Below are 24,957 nucleotides of genomic sequence, written 5' to 3'. Positions count from 1 at the left end.
CTCAAAAAGCCTCAGCTGTTGTAGCGTTCTGAGTTTCATATTAAGGATGATCAATTATATGCCTGAATTAAAGGCTGGATTAAAGGCGTATGCCACCACTGCTCAGCTTCACCAAAAGGTCTTGATTTTTCTGATATCACAGGAAGAGCTTACTAAATATCATCTCCAACATACTACAAATTATACAGCAAAAAATAAGCAATTACACAGTAACTATATAAACTCCCTACAAATGAGTATCAGGGTAAATTAAAAATTGAGACACAAAACTTCAAGTTAATCACACACTTATTTTTAACAAAAGGAAGGTGATGTCAAGGGTACTACAAATAGTTCTTTATAGAAAAGAAAATGTATTGCTTTAAAGTGAAAACAAAATTGATTTGATGTAATAAAGGCTGCATTCTCTAATTGATTCCACAATGAAGACATGGGGATGAAGACAGAAATAGTGATAAACAGCCAGGGAAGCCAGATTTATTAAGTGTGAAGAATTACACAACACATTTTAAATAGACTAGAATATAGGGAAATGCATATAGCTAAATATAAGCTTGTATAGTTGCCAAGTACTGCAGATACTATTTTTAAGATCTGTTATTTAGAACATTTAACTTTTGGAATAATTTTTAAGTTTGAAAGCCATGAATGACCATCATTATCCCTGATAAAAATCTAAGTCAAAAGAAGACTTGCCTAAAGCTATAAAGTCAGCAAGGTCATAGGATAAACTCACACCCTCTCTAGTACAGTAGGCTGGTACTCTACCCACTGAGCTGCACGCACATCACCCAAACATAACTTATACAGCCTAAGTCCACCATTTCAGACTTTGTTCCACTGGGTGTCATCTTCCTGAGGGAGGAAGATGTTTATGGCTGTATACGCATAATACAGAGTGGTTTGTTTAGAAATCTACCATAGTCTGTGCAGGTTATTTTCATTTCCATGAAGGGTTGCGAGTCTGCTTTATAATGTATAGGAATTAAAGAGAGCTTACACACCTACCTTCTTCACTTATAAAAATATTCAATTTTAATATTAATTATTCTATGTAATAAAAATTAAAGCTAAGCATTCTATAATATATCAATACTCACTGGCATAGGACTCCTAAGACCAATACATTTAAAAATCACTAAGAGACTACTGTGCTTATTACATTTGTTAGTAATCATAGTCTGCAAAGTTTTAGCATCTGTAATTGTTCTTAAAAATAGTCCTAATGCCAAGATTGTTGGTTCTGCCTATCATTCAACCTATATGGTGGGCTGACCTAGGAGTCTAAAATCTGGAGACCAGCCCAGAAACATAGCAAGACCTCATCACAGGGAGAAAAAAAAAAGGGAAAAAAAAATCTTAATATGATCAGAACTACTACATTTAAGGCTCCTTCCCTAAAATGGTAAGGATAACTAGAATATCATAAATATAAGTCCTAGATAACTTATAATTTAATACTTAGATCCTTGATTTAAACTTATTTTGGAATGCTGTCTTCAAGAGACAATAATGTATGTTCTCCAAAACAACCTGCTGTGTCTGATACAGTCTCACTAGTAGTCCTGGCTGGCCTCCTCTGCCTCATGAATGCTAGGATTACAGTCATGTGCCATCATCCTCAGTAAGGACCACCTATAAGGAGTGTATATTTTCCTTACTACCTGAATTAGTGTAAAAACTTTATGTGACATACTTTTTAAATGATACACACATGTTCAAATACCAAATACCAAAGTATACTGTTCCTTCATTGTTATTTTTTGTTATTAATTTACTATATATGTATGTGTGTGATGTTGGTGTACGGGTGCAGACATGCTATGGTGTGCATATGGAAGCTGAAGGATACCTTTTGGGGACTCTCTTTTCTCCCACCTTACACCAGAGGCAGAATTCTTCTCGCTGTTTCTGCCCTTGAGGTACCTACAAGAGCTTTCAGCCAACTCTTACGCTTTTTCAGGAATGCTGAGATCACAGAATTGAACTACAGCCAGTTTTTATGAGGATCCAAGAATCAAACTCAGGTTGTCAGGTACACAATAAGGGTTTTACCCTCTGAACCATCTCTTCAGCCCCCAAAGTGGTTCTTGAGAGAACTTGTGTATTGTTTATGAACAAGCGGAACCCACTTAGCTGAAGGTAAACAGTATTAACACAGTGCATTTCTTACATAGGCACATGTCTTAGTATAATCTTACTCATTCTTTAGTTGGCTCAGGAAACTTCTTAGGAGTAATACAAAATGAACAATTTTGCATGTTGCTGAAATATTCTAGAGAATTGCATTTTTAACTCATTCCTAATCAAATAACTGTAATAAAGAATGGGAATAAACCAAACTAACATAGGTTAGACAATTAATGTAGCACCTAAATCTATCTACTATTTCAAAATTTCTAAGCAAAATTTTGTATTTAAACTTATATTTTAGGGCTAGAGAGCTAGCTCTAACATTAAAAGCATTGGCTGCTCTTCCAGAGGACCAAAGTTCGATTCCCAGCACCCACATGAGAACTTAAAACCATCTGTAACTCCAGTTCTTGGGGTTCTGATGCCTTCTTCTAGCCACTGTGGGCACTGTACACATATGGTATGCAGGCATACATGAAGGCTAAACACCCATAAACATTAAATAAACACAAGTACTTTAAAATCGTATTTTATATTAGAAGCATACTAAAAGGTGCCTACCTCTAATTCTACATCAGCTCGCACATACTGCCGGGTCTTTGGATGATTAAGAAGGTGCAAAATTGTAGTAATGAGAGCCTCATTAATTCGACTTAATTGGCAATCAATCACATTTTTCAGTATGGTGTTTAGTCCGCCTCGAAGGGCTACCACCTCTGGGTTCTGAAGTGCTAAAATGAAAGAAAGACTAATTATATTCATAGTACTGAGTATTTAAACCCTACTCTTTTACTTTTCTTAGTTTCCTTTTAGATTTGAAAACTTTTTAATTAAATACATTTACAAGTAAAAGATATCAGGTTCCTACTGATTTACTGTCTTTAATTTAAAATCATTTACTATTTTTCCCCAAGCCTGACTTTTAAAATGTCTGAACAATTTTGCCATATTCTTCAAACATAGTTTACTGAATATTTTTCTTCAGTTTCGGAGTTCATTGTACTGTGGAGACATTGGTCCCATAGGTTCTTTTCAAATAATTGACAGAGCTTCTTGTTTTTAATTTTGACTTAAGCAGTATGTATCATTTACTTTCATAAAAAATACACACATGCATGCAAACAAAACACATACGCACACGGGGGGGGTGTAATTTTAAGATGAAAAACTCTTCTCTTAGTCTTCCTTTGAAGATCAGGACTGTCCCTGCATGTAGTCTGTGCTTTTTTGCGGTGGGATTTGTTTTGAATAAAGGGCCTGGAAGTCAGCACCAAGCTCAGGTAGGCCTCTCATGCACCATTCCATCTGTCCAGAGTGCTAGGATCACAGCTGTCTATCACCATGCCTGACATGTATATATGTCTTAATGACTTAAGTTCTATTTATTTCACTCCAAAAAAATAAGTTTTTATTGAGATAAATGACATTATTGAGATAATAATCTCAATTTTCCCTCATGAATACTTTGTCAGTTATCCTAGGATATTTCTCAAATTGACTTTTATACTTTACTTTTTTCAAGACAGGGTTGGTATATCTGCAAGCTGCCTTTGACAGTTGGTCTCTTACTGGGTCTGTCTCCCAAGGCTGAGATGACAGCTATTTGTCACTATGCCCATCTTTCATTTTTATATTTAATGATTTGCCAACATGTTTTTAAATTAGAATATGCAACTTTTAAAAAAGTTTTTCTCTTTAAAAAATGAGTGAGAGTTAATAGTTTTTATTTCCATTTCCAAAAATTGTTCCCTGGTTTCTTCTGTCCTGTTTATTCTCCTGTGTTCTGAAATGAGGCAGAGCTGCACAGCACGGCAGTGCACAGATCTGAACAACACAGGCCAGGAATCCCTTGGTTCCCATCTCTCCCTCCGCTGCAGTCACTGAGCCCATTCTGTATGCTAGGTTACTTGTATCTTCTTGAAACTCAATTTGACTCACTAGAAAGTCATCCTCCCCCCTCCACACACACATTAGTCATCTGTATTTCCTACATATTTCATATATGCTTATGTATCCTATTCTGATTATTAATGCTGAAATATACCAGATTTGAATTTTCACAACCCCACAGTAGTAATAGTGTAAGTCATCTCACTTGATCCTGTTTTCTCTGTATATCTTTATTGTGACAAGTAGCTGCTTTTTAGTACTTGAACTTCATTTATTACTTCACCAAAGTAAACAATGCTTACAAAGACTGTTGTCCTAAAACATAAGGTACAAAGGGACTGAGGAAGACATAGAGTGCCAACCTCTAGCCTTTACATGTGTGTGCACATACCATGCACACCCATACAAAAACAAAAAGTCACTGTTGACCTGACAAATTCTTTCTCTTCCATTTCTTTTTCTCCTAAGTGTTCTCATGGTTACTTTTAAGATTAGTCTCCTCTATGTTTTCAGTAGCACTTTGTAACTACTCTATTATATTACTTTACTACATTACTTTATATACATTACAAGCATAGCTGTTCAAATTTTTCTACTTATCTAACTATGTTTCTTGATAGAGTTACCTGATTATTTATTGCTGTACAAAGGTACGCTGGTGAGCCTTTCATAGCCATTGCTGCCTCAGTATTTGCAATCACTTCTATGGCTTCTGATCTAGCATGTATTTCCACTTTCATGCAATTGGATATTAGCATTTATTTTTAAAACCCATTTACTTCAATGAGTTTTGAAGAATATGTATATTTAAAGACTCTAGTGAAAAGAACTCCTAATAGATTTTTCTACCTTATTATATAATTTCTCAACTTGGAGTTTTCTAAAGTGCAAGTATGCATTTCAATGTTTTCTTCTTCTACCTACTATAAATGAAGGCTGAGCAGTCTGTCTTTCACCCTAATGATAAACTAATTTCACCATGTTTTTACCCTGTTTACCATAGGATTCGGCATTTCCTGCCCTTCCTATTCTGGTTCCTCACCACTTACATTTTGCTTCACTTTATGACATGTATCAGTCAATATAGGTTTCTAGGCATCTCATACATTGGCATATAGTAAAATTTTTATAATTTTCATAATTGTTATAATCATATTTCTGATCTTATTTCTACACCAGGACAGAGTATGGACAGTACTTTCAGTCCTCACTGGTAGTGTGGCTCTTCTTTCTTAACTTAAACTTTTATTAAGTTATTATCCCCAAGATAAAATATGATCTCTACAATTTCTATGTTTTGGTAGTACCAAAAACAAACAACCACATAGACAAACCCCATCATTTTCTTTTTACTTAAAATTATATTCCATTGATAATAAACAAGGTTAAACTTTTAAAATGTAGTGATTAGCCATGTGGGTATTTAGGGAATTATTTGCTTTTACTGTATTACTTTACTCTTGTTATTTTGCTTGCCTGCTCTGCGACACTCACTTGTTTGGTGCCATATAGTAAACTCTAGTTATTGAGATCCCTGCTTGATTATTTGATAATTGAGAACTTGCTCCTCTCTCAGTGCCACAGAAGCATGCACTCATGTCTTCATTCTGTTTTCACTCTAATCTCTGATCCCTAATAAAACAGAGTTATTAGGATTCACTTTGTGCAGTCTAGACTATTATTTTTAAACAGTATCATCAATCTCAGAAGGCTAGACTTTAGATGTTATTGTTATTATTGGATTACAATCAAGTTTCATAATGAATAAATTTGAGGATTTGTAAAATGACAACATAATTTCTGAATTATTTGATAAGTAACATCTAATATTCTATCACAAATTTCCATTTTCCTATTTTTGTAGCAATAGACAGAGCATTTTTCTTTTAAAGACACTGGTGAGTGTTACATGTACTTTATAAAACATTTCTTCATTACTGGAAGACAATTCTGACCTAGTTCACAGATAATGGCAATGCAAGCCCGGACCATTCTGTCTCGCTCCTGAAGTCCATCATTTCCAACCGCAATTAATGAGTTGGCCACAGAACTAGGAAACAAGGAAGCATTCACAGTAATCATCTGTAACAGAGAAGAATCAGAAAATAATTCAGGTTTAGTATATTTTAAAATTCATTTTATTCAGAGGAGACAGTTAAGGGCACAGAATTCTTGTAAGATTGAGGCACCAATTTTAACATTCGGCTTTGTATGAACTGGTATTATTATAACTAGCAGGTTTTTCTAATGATTTAAAACTAAGCTAATTGTTAAATAAGACTTCCTATCTCTTAAGATTTTAAGTCCCTCCAGAACAGGAATGGCATCTTACACAGCTCCTCAGCGTACACAATGCTGCTCAGTGACATGAGCGTGGTGACCACACAACAATGCTGTTCCATCTCCATGTCCCTGATGTTTACCTCCACTCCTCCTCAGCTACCAGGATTTGTTGCTGTGCCAGAAGGAAGACTGACTAATCCAGAATTTCCTGATGTGAAAAATTGTCAAGTAGACCATATAGAAACCGAGTGATAAAATTCTGGATGAGCCTCATGTCAAAGTTCAAATTGGCAATAATATAACTGCAGTTCTGGAAACAGGTCAAGAGGGTCTACATCTGATTTTAAAAGCAGGAAGAAAATAAAGCAGGTGGCAGACTACTGTACTATCTGGTAGACAACCATTTCAAAATAACACCCTAGAGCAGGAAAAAAGGTGGTTTTGTTTTGATAAAGGAAGAAAAGTAACCTCTCCTGGATATTACTGGAGTTAAGAACCTGCTCAAGAGTTAAAATGTGTGCTCTGACACAGGATACAGATATCCAAATAAAGACAGCCAGGTAAGGTCTATGAGGACCAAAGGAACACTCTGTGCTGATCAGCCTGGCTCTAACTCAGTGGTTTACGTCATTTAAGCAGCAGAGAGTAATAGTACACGGTTCAACTAAAATTAAAGAACACCACTTCACAACCACAAAATAACTCTATTTCCAATCACAAGACCCTAAGAAAAGTTTCTAATCAATTCTTTCCACTAACCCAAAGAAAGGAGGATGAGCAGAGCAGGATAGAAGACATGATCTTCCTGGGGAGGAGGGACCTAGCCTCTCCTGGTTTATGTTAATTTTTACTAGTGCATTAGTATGTTAGTCATAGTTCTGTGATCATAGAAAACTTCCACTGGAAGTTGGAAGTTGGCTGGAGATGGATCTACGAGGGTGCAGCTACTCTCCCAGGAAACGTAACCTCATTTCCCAAGATTTCCAACAATTTCAAGTACAGTAAAAATTCTACTATACTATCTTATGTCTACTAAACATATACTTTTTTATTCAATAGATTATACTATGGCCCAAATACAGAAAATTAAATTTTTATAAATGAAATCATAATTGATATTTTCCAGGGAGATAGATGCACGCAGAAAAAGTGTTAAAAAGAAAATGAGATCAAAGGACGCTCTCCTCTTTGACCTATAAACACTCAATCAAGGAAAAGCCACGACATGCTTCATGCTCTGTGGCTACTGTTACAATCGTCTTTTCTGGCAGGAACAGATATATAAAGCCAAGTTCAAGACTAGGCAATAAATCTGCACAACTGGCACAAAGCAGTTAGACAACAGTGCTCTGAGACAGGCAGCTGCAATCTGTGCTGTGACTGGATGGGGAATCAAGGACAGAAAGGAGGAAATGAATGTGAAGCAAGTGATAACTGAGGTCATGGTGGTCCTTTGCCTACATGGACGATGTCATCAGATGCGCTTGGATAGAAATGGTTGGCAGAACCAAGGTAGGCAGGTTGTATTTAACACCCATTAGCCAAAGTGGCTTTAGGGATCTGGATACTGGGTTCTTCACTCTTGCTTTCCCACTATCTAGTAGTGTGGTATATCAAAGGCACGTAAGAACTTAATTTCATGGAATCATGGGTACAAGGAAAACAGCCCTTTTACTTATTTTATGAATAAAAAATATTCCATATGAATATAATGTTAAATTAGCATGACAAGAAGTAAAATATAGTCTACTAAAAAAAAAATATAGTCTACTGTGTGTGGGGAGGAGCATATATGTGTATACATGTCCCAATATGCGGAAACCAGAGGCCAATGCTGGATGTTTTCCTCAATTACGCTCCACTTTACGTTTGAGACAGGGTGTCTCTCTGAACCTGGAGATGAGTGACACAGCTAAAATGGCTAGTCCAGAGCTGCAGATATCTGCCTGTTTGTCTCCCTTATCCTTTTCCCAACAACAGAGATTAAACATGCAAGCTACTATATCCAGCTTCTTACTGAAGTCTGGTCCTAATGCTTAGCAGCACACACTATATTGACTAGCCCTGGTGGAATTTAAATGAGAAAAAGAAAGAGTAGGAACAGTTGACCAGTGGCAAAACGTAGAGATTGTGTAAGACAAAACCAGAAAAGAATACTGGGAGGAACGAGGAAAGAAAGAAGGGATCAAAAACACTGAAAAAAAAATGCCAAAAAGAATCCCTTCAAATAAATGAGACAGGTAAAACAGAAGGGAACATGATTTAGTATTCCTTAACTGTTCCTAGACTAAAGAAGCTAGGTTTTCAAACATTTTGAATGCATATAAAAAGCCTGAGTTATTACCGTAAGAATCATCAAAGTATTAATAAAACAAAAGGAATTAATGAAGTGGTGAGATGGCTCAGAGGGTAAAGGTGACTGTAGCTAAGCCTGAATACCTAAGTTCATACCCTGGGACCCACATACTGAATGCAGAAAACTCACCCTTGCAAGTTGTCCTCTGACATCCACTTGTGTGTCATGGCATACCACAACACACACACACACACACACACACACACACACACGCACGAGCAAAATGAATTAAAAAAACACTTAAGTTTGGGGGAAACTGAAGAGTATCATATCATATATCATATCGATCATCTCTAACTCCAATTCTGGGTTCAGAGAATGGCAGCTTTTTAGAGTTCACTGGTAAGCCAGCCTAGCTGGACAGATAAGCTCCAGGTTCAAGGATACAACTTGAAAACACAAGATTGAATGAAACTGAAGAAAACACCAGTCACAGACCTCTGGCCTCCAGATCCACCTGTATGTTATTGATTTCACTACTGCTGAGAAAGGACACATGTACCTCTAACACTAAAAGTACTGATAAAAAGAATAGTTTTTATGGCCTATAAAGGACAGCATTTACTCAACAAATGTTTTAACACGTTTAGCTAAATGAAAGAGAACCAAATACTATAGCTCTTTTTCTTAGCCTATATAGTTACTATCAAAAAAATATATAATACATATATAATAGCCTATAGTTTTATCTTAGTCTATAGTTTTCTCTTAGCCTATATGTTTTATCTTAGCTTATAGTTACTACCAAGTAAATAAATATAATATATATTTTATATATGTATATCATATGGTGATTGCTTTTTGAAGCAATAACATACCAATGATTTGTACCTCAGGAGACAATGGTATTAAACTGCTCTGTTATTTTGCTACTAAATTATTTTTAAGAGTATAGTTTTATGAAACTATACTATAAATTAAATTTTAATGTGTACAAGATAGGCATGATGGCTCACAACTATAATCCTAGCATGTAGAAGGTAGCTAGAGGGTTGCCAGCAGCTTAAGTCCAGCCTAGGTTAGAGAGTGAGACCCTTTCTCAACAACCCCACTGTCTATACATACACAGACACAGATACGCACATACGCTCCCCCAACAGAGACAGACAGATGGAGATGAGGGCAAAGGGGACAGAGTATTTACTAAATAATCCAAAAATGGAGTCAATTGTTTGAATCTATTAGATACTATCTTTTCTTCTGAAAGTAACATATAGGTGGACAATTTTGAAGGGTCCCTAAAATACTTTTAGAGGTTCTGCAAGACTGTAACTATCTTGTTAGTAACAAAAAGATATATTGTTTTTATAATACTTATTCTCTCTCTGCTTGCTTTTATTTATTCACTATACAGTCAAGCTCTCTAGAGGTTCCTCTGTATGTGACAGTAAGATAGAAGCAAACATAACAATCTAGCTGCCTTTTATCAAGACCCACCCTTAAAAGATTTACAAAAATGTAAAACAAGAACACTATCCTCACTAATTTTCTTTCTTGGAAAATATACTTAAAAAAAAAAGATGTTAGGCTTATTTTTAGCATATAATTTATTTTCAATGCAATCTATGTTGAAAATATAGCTCCAAGCTCCAAACTGTTCTATAGGAAATGTTTGTTTCTTGTCATGAGTACTCATAGCATTAGTAAGAATTTAAGAACAAACAAAAAAATATGTCATTTTAAAATATAACTATGAGACGCCAAATCACAGTTCTAAGTTAATAGTTTTCTTAAATCAAAAGTTTCCAAACCTATTTCCAATATCACTTTAGTAGAATTTCAGTCTTCGTTGAAGAAACTCATCCTTTCCTAATTCTTTCCTACAGTGAACTTGCGGACCATCACTAAACCATTAAGGTTCACTGGCACAGAAGAAAACAAGTCAGTATACTAACTCTGCAGTCACTGTCTGAAACATACAACAAATTTAAAGACAGTAAAAAGAAGAAACAGCTAATAAATTCAGTCAATAAATACTTTTAAGCTGAATTTAGTGATACATGCCTGCAATTCTAGCATGAGGGAAGCTGAGGCAAGAGGATCAAGAGTTTGAGGTCAACCCTGGGCTTTGTAGTGTATTTCACCCAGCTAAGCCACATAGTTAAGACCCAGCTTTAAAACATCAGTAATAATATTGGACATTTTCCCATCCACAAACATATACTGCATCAAAGGAAAAGATTTGATACTTGTCTTAGGATGACTCCCCATCAACCTTACTTTCCGTTTCCTTTCCTGGTTGGTCATGAGGCTATCACAACTACAACAGACAGTGAATTCTGGGGAAGGATCTCAGAGGCATTGTGAACCGCCTTTAATCAAATCTTTTCCTCAGCTTAAACTGTAGCATTTTATACTGTAAAGCTGTCAGCCAAATTCTTTGTCATAAGTGCCCATAGGCTATGGCCAAATTCATCTTAAAAGCTATGAGCTCCTGTTTGGGACATCGTTTCATACTATTAGCCAGGAAGAGTCACACATTATAGACAGATGAAGATAGTTGGGACAAATAATCTATTCTCTAGTAACTAAGCTGTAACTACATTTATATGTTCACTACAGAAAGAAATATTCAACACGATCATTTTCTAAGAATACTGTTCTAGCTATCACCAATCACATATACTAATTACACAAATATTCATGCTTCACATATTTAATAGCTCTACTATTAAATTCATAAAATTTTATAACAAAATTAAAATGTTTCCTGAAAATTCACTCTTTAAATTTTAGTAAAAATATTCTACAGCAATGTAAATACAGATGCATGGAACACAAAGCACTCATTGCCCTTCTGCCCTCACAGACGGAGCATACCTTTCTGACTAAGCGAAGGGCTTGTGTCCTCTCCACCTCGTTGCTCTGCTGTATGTCAATGCACCTAAATAACAAACAGTGCATTAGTCATTGGGAAATCCTGTGTAACAATACCTTACAGAATATTAGGTAAGATTTATCTTCATAATCCAGTAGTGTATTAAAACTGCACTATGTGCTTTTTCAGTAACAGCAAATATTTAATGTATCTCTAGTGATAAATATTACCAGAAATATGAGATAAAAACTCAAGGGGGAAAAGGTGATGTATCTATAAAGAAAGAAGCACAACATACAAATGAAGCTAAGTGCGGGAAGACTTCTCTGACCTGATTAAGTCACAGAGATGTATATGAACACTAAAGGAACCATTTCCACGTTGTCTTAGTTTGTGATTTTAATCACAGGTTAAATTGTATCTATAATGACTGTCTTATTCAATGTAAGATCCTATTTTAGCCAGGCATGGTGCACACCTTTAATCCTAGCCCTTAGAAGCAGAGGCAGGTGGAGCTCTGTGAATTTGAGGCCAGCCTTGCCTACGGGTGTTCCAGAACAGGCAGGATTACATAGTAGTGAGATCCTGTCTCCAAAAAAAAAAAAAAAAAAAATCTATTTTACTAAATAACTTAAATTCAGAGTTCTCTTCAATAATATTTGATCAAGTTATCACTTAGATAACATTTCTTTATAAAACGTAATAAATTTTGTTTTATGTCACAACAAAATTACTCAAAAACTATGTTAAGCAGTTCCTATTTTAACCAATATTTTATAATTAGGTAAGTTACTATTCAAAGCATTTCTGGTGTATCTAAATGGAATTAAAAAATAAACGGGGAAGAGCTAGAGTGTTTGCCTGAAGTTCGAGTCCAGCAACACTCACACATGTACGCACATAAAAATCATGTAGATGAGATTTACATTTTTAGCAGCTATTACCAGAAAGCTTGGATCATACCCAATCCTCTGCCAAAACCAACTCTAAAGGTTGAATAGCTTCCTTCAGACAACTGCTACTCAAAGGGAAATGAGAAACCCTGAAAAGACAAGCTAAGGAGTCTCACGGTCCATCAGGTCATCTCCACTGGGAACATGCTCAGCCCCAGCTGTAGGGCAGTCGGAGCCCTGAGGACAGAGATTTACTTGATAGCAGAAAAGTGTCCAAAGGAGGAAAAGGACAGAAATATGAGCTTAGAAATCTGTACCAATGTTCTCACCAAAGCACTGGACAGGTTCTATGCTGTGCAAAGGCAGGATTAGGCTCCAATAGGCAAAGTAAAAGCCTACTCTGAGAAGCACAAGAACAGAGCAGAGATGCAGGAAATACTTAACTAAGAAAAATTCCCGGGCTGGGACTGGACAAGGAAGAGGCTCTGTTAAATGACCACAATTCTAGCTTGAGACTCCAAATTGCTACTTCTTTGGATATTTACAAAACCTAAACTAGTGCAGTAAGACAAGACTCTTGAATAAAACTCTCTTCAAAGGAAAATGATAACGTGATCTAGTGCAAGCAATTTTAAACATGAATGTTTGCACATAGTTTAGTTGTTATAAGCCATGATTTAAAACAAATACCCAAAACAAAAGTCTCAAGAACTCCAAGTTTAAAAAGAATAATAACAGAAAAGAACAGATGATTTACATATAAGAACTTCAAAAATAACTGTGGTTGGTATGTCTGTGAAAATAGAGATGGAGAAATAAAGTAGAAACAAATTTTTAAAAAGGTAATTCACAAGGCATAACTGAAGCAAACATTAAAGAGGAGGACTTACTGGCAGGACAGTCTGAAATAAAATTAAGTAAAGAGTAAGCCTTGAACTATGATGATAACAAAACAAACAACAAGCTAGCAAAGGTTAAAAATACAGTAAGGGTCCAGACACCTGGGTGATGTAAGATGATCCAACAGAGTGCCAAGGAGTACCATGGGAGGGAAAGCTGTAACATATAAAACCCTTCAGAGAGCACTGACTGAGAGTAAGAAATAGGCAGAAGACACCGACATATACACACTAAAAATAAATAGCAGATGGGGCTGGAGATGGCCCTGTGGTTAAGAGCTGTGCTGTCTTGTAGAGGGCCCAGGTTCAATTCCCATCATCCACATGGTGATTCACAGCCATTAGTAACTCTAGTTCCAGAAGATCTGGTGCATTTTTTCTGACCTCTTCAGGCAGTAGGCAGGTACATGGTGCATATACATACATGCAGGCAAAATACTCATATACATAGTTAATAAATATCTCTTTAAAAAAAGAAAAACTACTAGTAGCAAATCAACCTTCAAACAGCAGATCAAATGAAAGAAAAAAATGAAAAAATTCACCTTTTGTAGGCCTGTACTACAATAAACAGTAAGAGATCCGTCAATTAAATAGCAATCTAAGGAAGTATGAGGTGCAAACACAGGCAAGCAAATATCACCTGAAAACACTGTGTGGGCTCAGTAAGTAACACTAGTAGAGTTAAGAAGCAGGTGAAGGTTAAGTCGTCACAACAAACAACAACACAACAGTGCAAAAGGTACAGTCCACTCCTCTGCTATAGTATGAATAGAGGACTCCAACACAGCAGGGCAGGTAAGAAGCAGGAGCAGGAATCAGGTCCAGCCTGAGCTACTTGATACCTTGTCTTAAGAACACAAAGTGTAACAAAACCACCAGAAAAGAAATTACAAAATACAAAAGAGACAAAAACACCCATGGAGCCAGGTGACAAGCTTGAATGTATGTGATGGGAGATATGCAGCAGGCAGGAGAGAAGCTGATGGAGGCTATAGGACCACACAAGAGCAGCACCTAGAAAGAAGCAGCACCAAGACAGACCTGTCAATTCACCAAAGTCAAGCCTTAGTGAGTTCCAAACAGACAAACACACACCGATACAGAACACTCATCAGTGCTGTATCCACCAAGCAAAGTAACCCACAATTAAAAATAAAAAATTCACTGGTCTAGTGTAACCATCTAGGAGAAAATACTAACACAAGTCAGAAGTTTTAAATAGTATCTTTCAAAGAATAAAAACGACAACAGTTATTTCATAAGACATGATCCTAATACCCAAAGCAGAAATATATATTAATGGAACTGAAAACTAAATACCAACACCTTCAGTTTATATAGAAATGAGAAGCCATCATGAGTGAACGTATTGACTTCAACAACACAAGTGAGAGACATAGTTTACTAACAGTTACGGAAAGTCAAATCAGTGGGATACTTGACACATTCCACTTGAACTAGAAAGATCTCAATGCAGTGCAGTTCTCAGCAGAGGTCTAAAGCAAGGTTAAGGTTAAAGGTCCTGGGAGAGATGAATCGTCATGAGTTAATGCTCATGAGCATGGGAAGCTCAGTATAATCCATAAACTAGTAAACTATAGGGATTTACCAAGACTGCTGTGAAAGAAGGCAATATACCCTATTTTTCTATATATTAGTAGCTAAAACAGGAAAGAAAAAAAAATAATGGCATTGACACAACTACAAAATATAAGGCAGGTATGATGGTGTGTGTCTGCAACCCTAGCACTTTATAAAGAAGGTGAGGTAGGAGAGTCAGTAAGTCTGATTCCAGCCTGGAATTTGTAGTGAGACCCTGTTAAAACAATGCAATATAACAACAACATGAATAAATAAACTAACTCACAACAAACAACAAAAGCCCCAAATCTAGTAAGTATGAATAAACCTCACAAACCAGTCAAGGGATCTAAAGTGCCATTTCTTAAGAAAAAAAAAATCTGAGGCCCCTGACACATATACAGCAGAGGATTGCGTGCTCTGGCCTCAGTGAGAGAAGATGCATCTAACTCTTAAGAGACTTGAAGCCCCAGGGAGTGGGGAGGTCTGGTGAGGTGGGGGTAGAGGGTGGGGACATCATCTTGGAGACTGGAGTGGGGGAGGTATGGGATAGGGCGCAGTTGGGGGATGAAGTCTGGACTGTAAAAAAAGGATTAAAGAATAAAAATAAATAAATTTGAGAAGGGGGAGAGAGAGAGCACAATCATATGGTTAACCACACATGCATCATGTTCCAACATTTCTACTTGTATGCATGCTTTTAAGAAATGAGCACCTCGCCGGGTGGTGGTGATGGCAAACGCCTTTAATCCCAGCACTTGGGAGGCAGAGACAGGTGGATTTCTGGTTCGAGGCCAGCCTGGTCTACAGAGTGAGTTCCAAGACAGCCAAGGTCACACAGAGAAACCCTGTCTCGCAAAAACAAAAACAAAAAAAAGAAAGAAAGAAAGAAAGAAAGAAAGAAAGAAAGAAAGAAAGAAAGAGAGAAAGAAAGAAAGAAAGAAATGAGCACCTAACAGACTTAAACAAAACTGCAGGGCAGATTTATACATAATAGCTCAACACTGAAAACTATCCTGAATGAACAGATTAAAATATGTCCTAATCATAAAACCAAATACTTCATAGAAAAAAATAAATTTAAAAACAAATGATCAACATGGAAGAACCTTACAGATGAGAAAACAATAATGTATACTTACATATATCGATTATACATATTAATTAACATATAACATGAAATGCAGGACTACTACAGGAAAACTAGCCTCTATGGAGAAAACTATTTTACAATTGCTCAAAAGTATAAAGGGAGTTCTTGATATGCTAAAAACACCCTTCTTTAGTCTTGGTCTTACTTGATCATGTACCTTTGCAAAAATTATCAAGCTTTACACCAAAAATCTGTACAATACTCCAAAGATCTGTACAGGTTTGGCTGAATATTAAACTCGACACAAAACTTTAAAGGCATAAGAAACACAGGCATTTCTCGGAACATTACCTAGCTATTAAATAGTCCACTTTCAGTTTTAGCACCTTCTGCAGAATACTGGAATCTTGGATGAGATAGCGCAGCGCTCGCAACCCGGCTGCTCTTACTTCTTTTGCCTCATTTAATAAAGCTAAGCGCAAACTGTAGGAAAAAAAGGATGTTCTGTTACATGAGTTTCAAAGACACAACAGTTCAGTGTAGGTTACCTCACCCTTATCTGAAATGCTTAGGAGGAGAAGTATTTCTGATTCCTTGTATTTTTAAACTAGGACAACTTTCAAGACTATTTCAAACTAAGTATCTTTTATCTAAACATCTAGAACCCCAAACTTTTTGAACACTTGAGATGACTATCAAAGTCTCTGATTTTGTAGTATTTCAGATTTTTCATACTTCAGGATATTCACCCATATCAGGTTCTGTCTTGGCTGAGCTATCTCAAACTTTTTGTTATATACAATTAATTCTATTTAAGAAAGCCCAACCAACTAAACAAACATCAAACAAAAAACACTACAAAGTATTTGGTGATGTCTTTACTCTGTGCTTCCTCCGAATAGTCACACTAATCCAGCCAGTGGGGAGTTTTATTCTGTCATATTGCAAGAAGAAATCCTATAATCTTTTCAAACTGCATCTTTAGATGTTTCAATAATGTATCCTTTATTTGCATGTGTGCCCCTAACATGTCTCAAAGGATAGTTTAAATCAATCACAAGATATTTAACAGTAGCAAACACATACCACTAATGTTTACTCCCAAGAACACCAGAAAGTGGTAATGAAACTGCTTGATTAATTATCTATTAGCACACAATACGTTTGGAATAGGTACATACTTTCTTAGGTAAAATCTAGGTTTTTTTGTTCCTACGTTCCTTGGAAAGAATGAGAAATTCAGTCTACAAATTTAATATTTAATTTTAATTTTTGAAGAAGTTCATGTAATTCTGGATATTTAGGTTTAGTTCTTTGTATCTAGCAGTAAAAAATCTCAATTAAGGTTCACACATAACAAAGTCACTGACTGTTCCTGAATTTTCCTTTCAGCCAAACACCGTTTTTACAGAACTGAGCATGTGCTGCTGGAATCCTAGCTCTAACTTAAATTGTTACAATGGAAATTACTAAAATAAGGGATGGAAGAAAAGACTGAACTAAACTTACCAAATTATGATGTCTTCATAATTAAAGCCCAGTTTTTCTTCACTATGGCCAATATCACAAAGAAGCTGTTAGAAGAAACACAAAAATACCTTGTATATGAATTTAGATTTATGTATTTATCTATGTACAATTTTAGGCTCAAAAAGAGGACATTTTTCTTTAATAAATTTCTAAAAAATCTGTAATTGTATAATAAAAATACACTGCTTTATTTCTATCATCTTAACTTTTACTTAACCACAACTTTAGATTGACCTCTCCCCTCCACTTTTTGAAGTGCCATCTCTTGTCTTTTGCTGTATTTCTCTCTCACAGTGTTACTGTCTTAGTCACCACTCCCAGTGGTTGCCACTGTGTCCAAGCACTGCTGATCCTTCTAACAGACATTTCTTCCCTGTGTTCTCCATGGTGGAGGCTTTCAGTACTTTGACCCCATTTACTCTTAACCTCACTTTCCCTACGTTTTTCTCTTTATCTTTCAGGATGCAGAAGATATTACTGCTGTTAACTGGTTATTTTTTCAACCCAAACAAAGTCAGTAACAGCTTATATTCACACAATTTTTCCTTTATTGTTCTTTCCTAATATCACAGTTCCCCCACTGGTCACAAGCTCTGTTGCTATTACTGGTGACATTGTTTGCTGATGTTCTGATCTTACTTTTGTCTAGGTTTGTAGTTATTTTTGTCTGGAAATGATTGTATTTTCATTTTTAAAGGCAATTTTGGTGAATACACTGAATTTTAGTTTAGCTGCTATTTTCTTCCTAAAGTTTCAGGCCATTTGGTTGCTCAAAGTCTAGCATAAATCTTGCTGTCTGCTCTTTCAAAATATGTCTTTTTTCCTCAGATTCTTTCAACCATTTTCTTTCTCATCATTGGTTGTCATCAGTCCTACTTTGATTTGTTCAGCTGCAATTTCCTTTGCATTCACTTTGTGCAAAATAAATAGTACTTTATAAATCTCTGGTTTTGAAAACTTTACCAATTTTTTTTTAAACATTCCACTCTGTCCAAATCTCTTCTCTTCTGCTGGCAAAAAATATACGCATTTTCATTAAATCACCTTTTCTTTTCTTTTTTCCATTTCCTGTTATTTCAATTGCTGCATATTTTCTACTGACTTCGTCTTCTAATGTCTGTGCCTTCTCTACTACACCAGTGGTTCTCTGGGCACTGAACAACCCTTTCACAGGGGCCACATATCAGATAACCTGCATATCAGGTATTTACATTAAGATTCGAAACAGCAAAATTACAATTTTGAAGTAGCAACAAAAAAAATTTTATGGTTGGGGTCACCACAACATGGGGAACTGTATTAAAGGGTCTCAACATTAGGAAGGGTGAGAACCACTGCACTAACACATCTAGGGATTTTTAAATTTTACATAACGTACTTTTCTCAAATTAAACTAAAACTTTCTAATATTCTAGTGAGAAATCTTACTTTTTCAGCCATTTTCTCCACAGTTCTATTTCTTTGATACTTACATTGTTATTCAAAGTGCAAATTGATGCAGATGTTAGCATCTTTGAGGCTCTCTTTTTGGTTTTGTTTTGTTTTGTTTTTTTGAACAGGGTTTCTCTGTATAGCCCTGGCTGTCCAGGAACTTACTCTGTAGACCAGGCTGGCCTTGAACTCAGAAATCTGCCTACCTCTGCCTCCCAAGTGCTGGGATTAAAGGCATGTGCCACCACCACCCAGCTTTGGGGCTCTTTTTTTTTTTAAAGATTTATTTATTTATTATTATATCTAAGTACACTGTAGTTGTCTTCAGCCATACCAGAAGAGGGGGTTAGATCTCATTAGGGATGGTTGTGAGCCACCATGTGGTCGCTGGGATTTGAATGTAGGATCTTTGGAAGAGCAGTCAGTGCTCTTAACTGCTGAGCCACCTCTCTAGCCCCCAGGGCTCTTTTTAATAGATGTTTTCCTCTGATAGCTGACTGTGTAGTCAGCCCTATCCTTTGCTGGCTCCTATGCTCTTTGCAGATTGTGGCATTTTTCCTTAGTGAGGTCAGCCTTCTCTCTGGCACTGATGCTACTCAGTACAAGTTAGAAGGCTGCTCCTGAGGACTGCCATCCTCTGGATCTTCCTCACTTCTAAGGCTTCAACTGAAAGCTTGTTATTAACAGCCCTAATCCCCAGGATAATAAATTTAATTGGTCTTATAAAAATACTACAAAGTTCTATGTCAAATTTTCTGCCTAGCTCAGGCGTTAAGTATCCCATCCTGGTTAGCCCAGAGTTCACAAATCCATTAAGGGGAAGTCTTCTGCACCTGTTTGTTTTATCCTTCAACTACAGTAGCTACTCTTCAGACAACATATGGCCCTGTCTCTTTCTGTGCTTCAAGTCAGCGAGTATTCCTTGAGAACAGAAGGAAGCCTACTTCTGCAGGAGTGAGTCTTCTCTGCACCTCTGGCCTCTGTACTTCTTGATGGTCAAGTAGTTTGCTGTTTTCAAACAACACTCTCTAGTTGTTTTTAGCTCTGGGTTTGTTTGTCTTTTGGGGGGCCAGGGGTATTCTCTGTGTAGCCCTGGTTGTCCTGGAACTCTGCCTCCTGAGTGGTGCAGGACCACCCAGGTTTTGTTTTTTGGTTCTAGTTATTTTTATAGAGAGCACTGTTTACAAGCCACCTACACATGTGACTACATGTGGTTCTAATTTAGGTATAAAATTTGAAACCTAGTTTCTATTCAAAAGTTGAATAAAACTTTCTCACATATTAGGACTAGCTGAAATAGATTAAGGAGAAAGTAAATTCTTCAATAATAACAACTCAAAAAGATCTCCAAAGTGTTATTAACCCATCACATAGGGACTGGTGAGATGGCTCAGCTGGTAAGAGCACCGATTGCTCTTCTGAAGGTCAAATCCCAACAACCACCCGTAATGAGATCTGATGCCCTCTTCTGGTGCGTCTGAAGACAGCTACAGTGTACTTATAATAAATACATAATAAATGCATCTCTTACAAAAAAAGATTTATAAAAAAAAAAAAAAACTGTCACATTATAGGGCCAAAGTAAAATCCTAGGTGACCTTGATATTTGTCAATGTGAGAAGAACAGACCCTAAAGAGCAAACTCCCAAGTTTACTATCCTTTTGGTAACATATATGCACATAAATACATATACACTTAAACAGTAAGCTTTTTCTAAGTATATGAGAAACTAACTTGTTTGCATTTTAGTCAAGCTACTTTGTTAAATTTGTTCCTTACTGATAATAAAGTTAATACCAATCAATACCTTTAGAAAGTTATAGTCCTGTCATAAACATGTCAATTATATAAAGCAAAGTAAATGTTGAAGATAGAAATCTTCAAACAGGCTAAGATTCCTTCGACACTGGTTCACCTGCTTACAAAACTACACATTCTTCATTGGTACACCACCATGTCGGATAATATGACTTCCTCACGTAATCATACTCATAAAGGGCTACTTCTAAAAATGTCAAAACGAATTTGCAAATCATCTCTAAAGAATATTTTTCCTGTAAAAATGTATTTATTTAAAATTTTATTTTTATTACTTCTAATCATGTGTAGGTACATGTGTCTATATGTGAATACATACAGGTGCCTTCAGAGGTCAGAGGTTTCAGCTACCTTGGAGCTGGAGTTACAGAGGGTTGTGAGCATCAGTGTTGGGAACTAAACCCTAGTCCTCTAGGAGAGCAGCATATGTTCTTTAACACAGGCATTTCTCCAGCCCTGAATTTTCTTATTAACACAGCCAATTTTAAAATATATAATAATAAATTAGAAGTAGGGTTAAATAAATACTTGCCCTATTTATAACACAGAATAACCCAAACTTTAAAATTTTTTCATATATAGGAGAATTCTACAGCATAGTCTTAAAAGACATGTATTTGTTTGCTTACTATATGAGAGTGGTTTCCCTATATGTCTATGTATGCCCCATGTGCATGTCTGGTGCCTGTAGACACCAGAAGAGTATATAATCCACCAGAAATGGAGTTACAGGGGGATATATGCTTGCATGGGTGTGTTGGAAGTCAAACTTGAGTCCTCCAGAAGAGTAGCAGCCAGTGTTCTTAACCATTGAGCCATCTAGGTTGGTTTGAATGAGATGTCCCCCCATAAATCTTGGGCATTTGAATATTTGGCCCTCAATTGGTAGTTGTTTGGGGAGGATCCGGAGCTTTGCTGGAGGAAGAATGTCACTGTGGGTGGACTTTGAGGTTTCAAATGCCTGTGGGCTCTCAGATGTCACTCCAGTCAACATGTCTGCTGTTTGCTGCTCTGCTGCCCTGCCAGAGAGATATACTCTACATTCACAGAGGATAGATTCACATCCCTCTGCAACTCTAAGCCCCAAAGCTCTCCCTTCCTTAAGTTGCTATGGTCACAGTGTTTCATTAGAGCAATAGGTGGTACCTAAGACCATCTTGCAGCCCTTATTTATTTTCTGTTTTGCAGGGCTGGACCCAAAGCCTATTCATGTTAGGCAAGAGTTATCTTTTGTCACTCCTTCCCCACTTTTTAACTTTGTGAGACAGGGTCTGATTAAAGAGCTCAGACAGGCCCCTGAATTTGAACTACATGTATAGGTCTTATTTGTGTGTGTGTGTGTGTGTGTGTGTGTGTGTGTGTAGGTCGGAGGACAACTTGCAGAAGTCAGTTCTCCCCTGTCCTCTCCTTGCATCACAGGGGTCCCTGGGATTAAACTCAGGCCATTAGGCTTGGCAGCAACTAACCACTGAGTCTCTCACTACATCATCAAGTCCTTGAACTCGAGATCCTTTGCCTCAGACTTGAAAGTAGCTGGGATTACAGACTATACCACAAAGCCTCACTCTTAGAAGGTAATTTACACATATATACAAAACACAGAGGTGAACATAAAAAAAAAAATGATAATGGTATATTTAGAAAAGGGAAACATTCTATGGTATACTGTAATGTGAAAACATGCAAGCTGCAAATCAATATATACTTAGATGGATATAGGCACATGCAAATCTGTATTTACATACACTGATATCTTAAACTCACCTAAAAATACTTTGTATATACATACAATATACAATAAAACTGAGCACTTTACAAAACACTATATTTAGTTCACTTAATTCTTATTTGTAAACAAAACAAACAAAAGACACATAAACATATCTACCCAATGTTTGTTACCACAAAAACTAAGTACCTTCTAGCCAATACCCTCTGGATTACGGTAGAATGAATACTTTGGAGGGGGAAAGGCAGAAAATGAGAGGAGGATTTTACTTTTTACCATAAAACCTTCTATGTCACTTTCACATATACACCCCTTAAATTAAAAAAAAAAAAAAGCAAACAAAGATGCTTTCAAAGCTTTAAAATGTTTAGAATGAAAAGGGCCTAAATCCTCATCTTTAGAAAGCAGGTCGATAGGATGTGAACATGTTGTCTGCTGTAAAAATAGAACACCAGAATCATATTCATCATCAGTCTCCCTTCCACACTGCTCTATGTAGTGCGATGATGTCAGAGCACAAGCACGGCGTGTGGCAGTCAAGTGATTAAAAGATCACATCACAAAAAAAAAAAAAAAAAAAAAAAAAAAAAAAAAAAAAAAAAAAGATCACATCACTAGGTGCTGGCTTCATGGCTTATGAGGAGGTTTTAGGAAAGAAGTTCGCCCTATACATTAGCACAATTAACACCAACGGCTACACTTACACTGAACAGTAAAGCAAATGCTAGTTATAACTAAAGGCCATACTTAAAATGAAAAATCCCATCAGTCTAGTATATTACAATCAAAAGTCTGGAACAGGCGAGATCTGGGATACAGAGAAGCAGATGAGGAGAAAGCCACAAAGTACTTCATGGGTCTGAGAAGCTTAGTTCAAATGGATAGTATTCTCTAGCTTACAACCAATAGCTAAAATTCAGAAAAAGTGTGTGTTCTAGTGCAAACAGAAGAGAATTTCCAACTAGCTCTGAGTCTTCTAGCATTATAATTATTACACTTTCATCTTCTTAACCAATCAAGCTATGGAGTTTTTTGAGAATCTCTACATTATACTAAGTAGGCACATGTACATGCAGATTTTATAGGTATGCCACCTCAATTAAGTATTATTTATACCCAGCTCTAACAATATGAATTTCAGAGGCTTACTACTACAATCAAATTCAGTCTGTGCTTGTATGTGGTAAATGAGTAAATTTTATGACAAAATCCATACACATTTCCTTGGAGCAGCAGCAGTTATTAAATAGAGATATTTTATCTCCTAAGGAACATTTGACTATTCTTGAAGAAATTTTTGCTTATCACAATTGAGGTGTGTTTAGTAAATGTTCCTGTCATACAGTAGATAGAGCCAGAAACAAGGCTCAGCCTTCTTGCAAAACAATTATCTGTTCTGTTAAGTCAAGAGTGCTAAACCCTGAAGAACCCTGATCTACCATCTCCAGCTCAACAATTAAGCAGGCTTACCTTCTTAAGAGTTAGTGAAAAACTAGTAAACAGGTAAAAAACATAAAATAAGTTCCAAACTGCCCTGCGGTCTGCTATAGAGCTATCTTACAAACCAGCACGGTCCTGTATCTAATGCTGTTAACAATACTGTGAAGTTTCCCCAAGACTGGTCTCTATTGGTTGGGGTTAAATTTAACTGAAACTTTAGGCTTCTCCTATATCATTAGCCAAAGTAAATTTTATCAAGTCTAAAGTTAGTGGACTTATTTATGGGGCAGCTCTTTAGACCACAACTCGGGACTTAATCCCTCTCACTTTAAGCATTTTCTACCAAGTCTATCTGGTTTCCCAACCCACAAGTACCTGAAGACAGTGAACAAGAATCTAGTACCAAGGCCAGCAGAAACGGCAAAAGTTAATTTTAAAATATGGTTTAAAAATACAAAATACAGCCTCGAGACTTCACTACAGAAGTTACCACAAAGTCTACATAAAGGAGAAGAAGGGGAAACATAAAGCAAAGAAGATTTAGGAAAGAGGGAAGGGAACAATGGGGCAGAGGGAAGAATAGGAAGTGGGAGGTGGGCTGAGGGCACAGTTCAAAGAGGAGAAAGGGAGACAATCCCAGAAAACAGAACAAGAAGCATAGACCAAGTAGAGAAAAACAAAGGGAAGTGCTATGAAAGAAATTTAGATAAAGTCAGGAAAGAAAAGAGAGGGAAGGGAATCAAGAAATGGATCCCCTCACTCCAAAGCCTAGACACAGATGGGGAAAAAAAAAAAAACCCAAAAACCAGGAACAGAGACAGGAGAAACAGTGCTGCTCTAGGAATGAAGGCTGAGACCAACCCCACCCCAAAAGTCCATCTTGGTACCATCCAATACCTGGCAGTGCAGGCCACAGCTGCTTATAGATATTGGAAACATCTCTAGCATGAACTGAGGCATCTATCGGTGTAAAATATTCAATTGTGAAGATTTAGTATGAAAAGTTAAGTGATATTTAATGTTTTATGTTTCATACAGCAAATAGCAATTTTAGGATAG

At 36.5% G+C, this 24,957-nt stretch overlaps 1 protein-coding gene across 4 annotated transcripts in view; it reads right to left on the bottom strand.

Annotated features, from left to right (window-relative positions):
• The window catches only part of Rictor (RPTOR independent companion of MTOR complex 2), a 95,375-nt gene that overhangs the window by 39,881 nt on the left and 30,537 nt on the right, over positions 1–24,957 (bottom strand). For all 4 annotated transcript variants that reach the window (XM_031360446.1, XM_031360448.1, XM_031360447.1 and 1 more), the window contains exons 4-8: positions 17,459–17,523; positions 16,301–16,432; positions 11,483–11,546; positions 5,979–6,105; positions 2,695–2,864 (exon numbers count right to left, since the gene is read on the bottom strand). In XM_031360446.1, coding sequence (XP_031216306.1) covers positions 2,695–2,864; positions 5,979–6,105; positions 11,483–11,546; positions 16,301–16,432; positions 17,459–17,523 — 558 coding nt within the window. The remainder of the gene's footprint in view (positions 1–2,694; positions 2,865–5,978; positions 6,106–11,482; positions 11,547–16,300; positions 16,433–17,458; positions 17,524–24,957) is intronic.

The sequence above is a fragment of the Mastomys coucha genome, unplaced genomic scaffold (genome assembly GCF_008632895.1).
Source record: "Mastomys coucha isolate ucsf_1 unplaced genomic scaffold, UCSF_Mcou_1 pScaffold8, whole genome shotgun sequence".
Taxonomy (NCBI): Eukaryota; Metazoa; Chordata; class Mammalia; order Rodentia; family Muridae; genus Mastomys; species Mastomys coucha.
The sequence above is the reverse complement of the archived record's forward strand: the minus strand, read 5'-3'. Positions and strand labels throughout refer to the sequence as shown.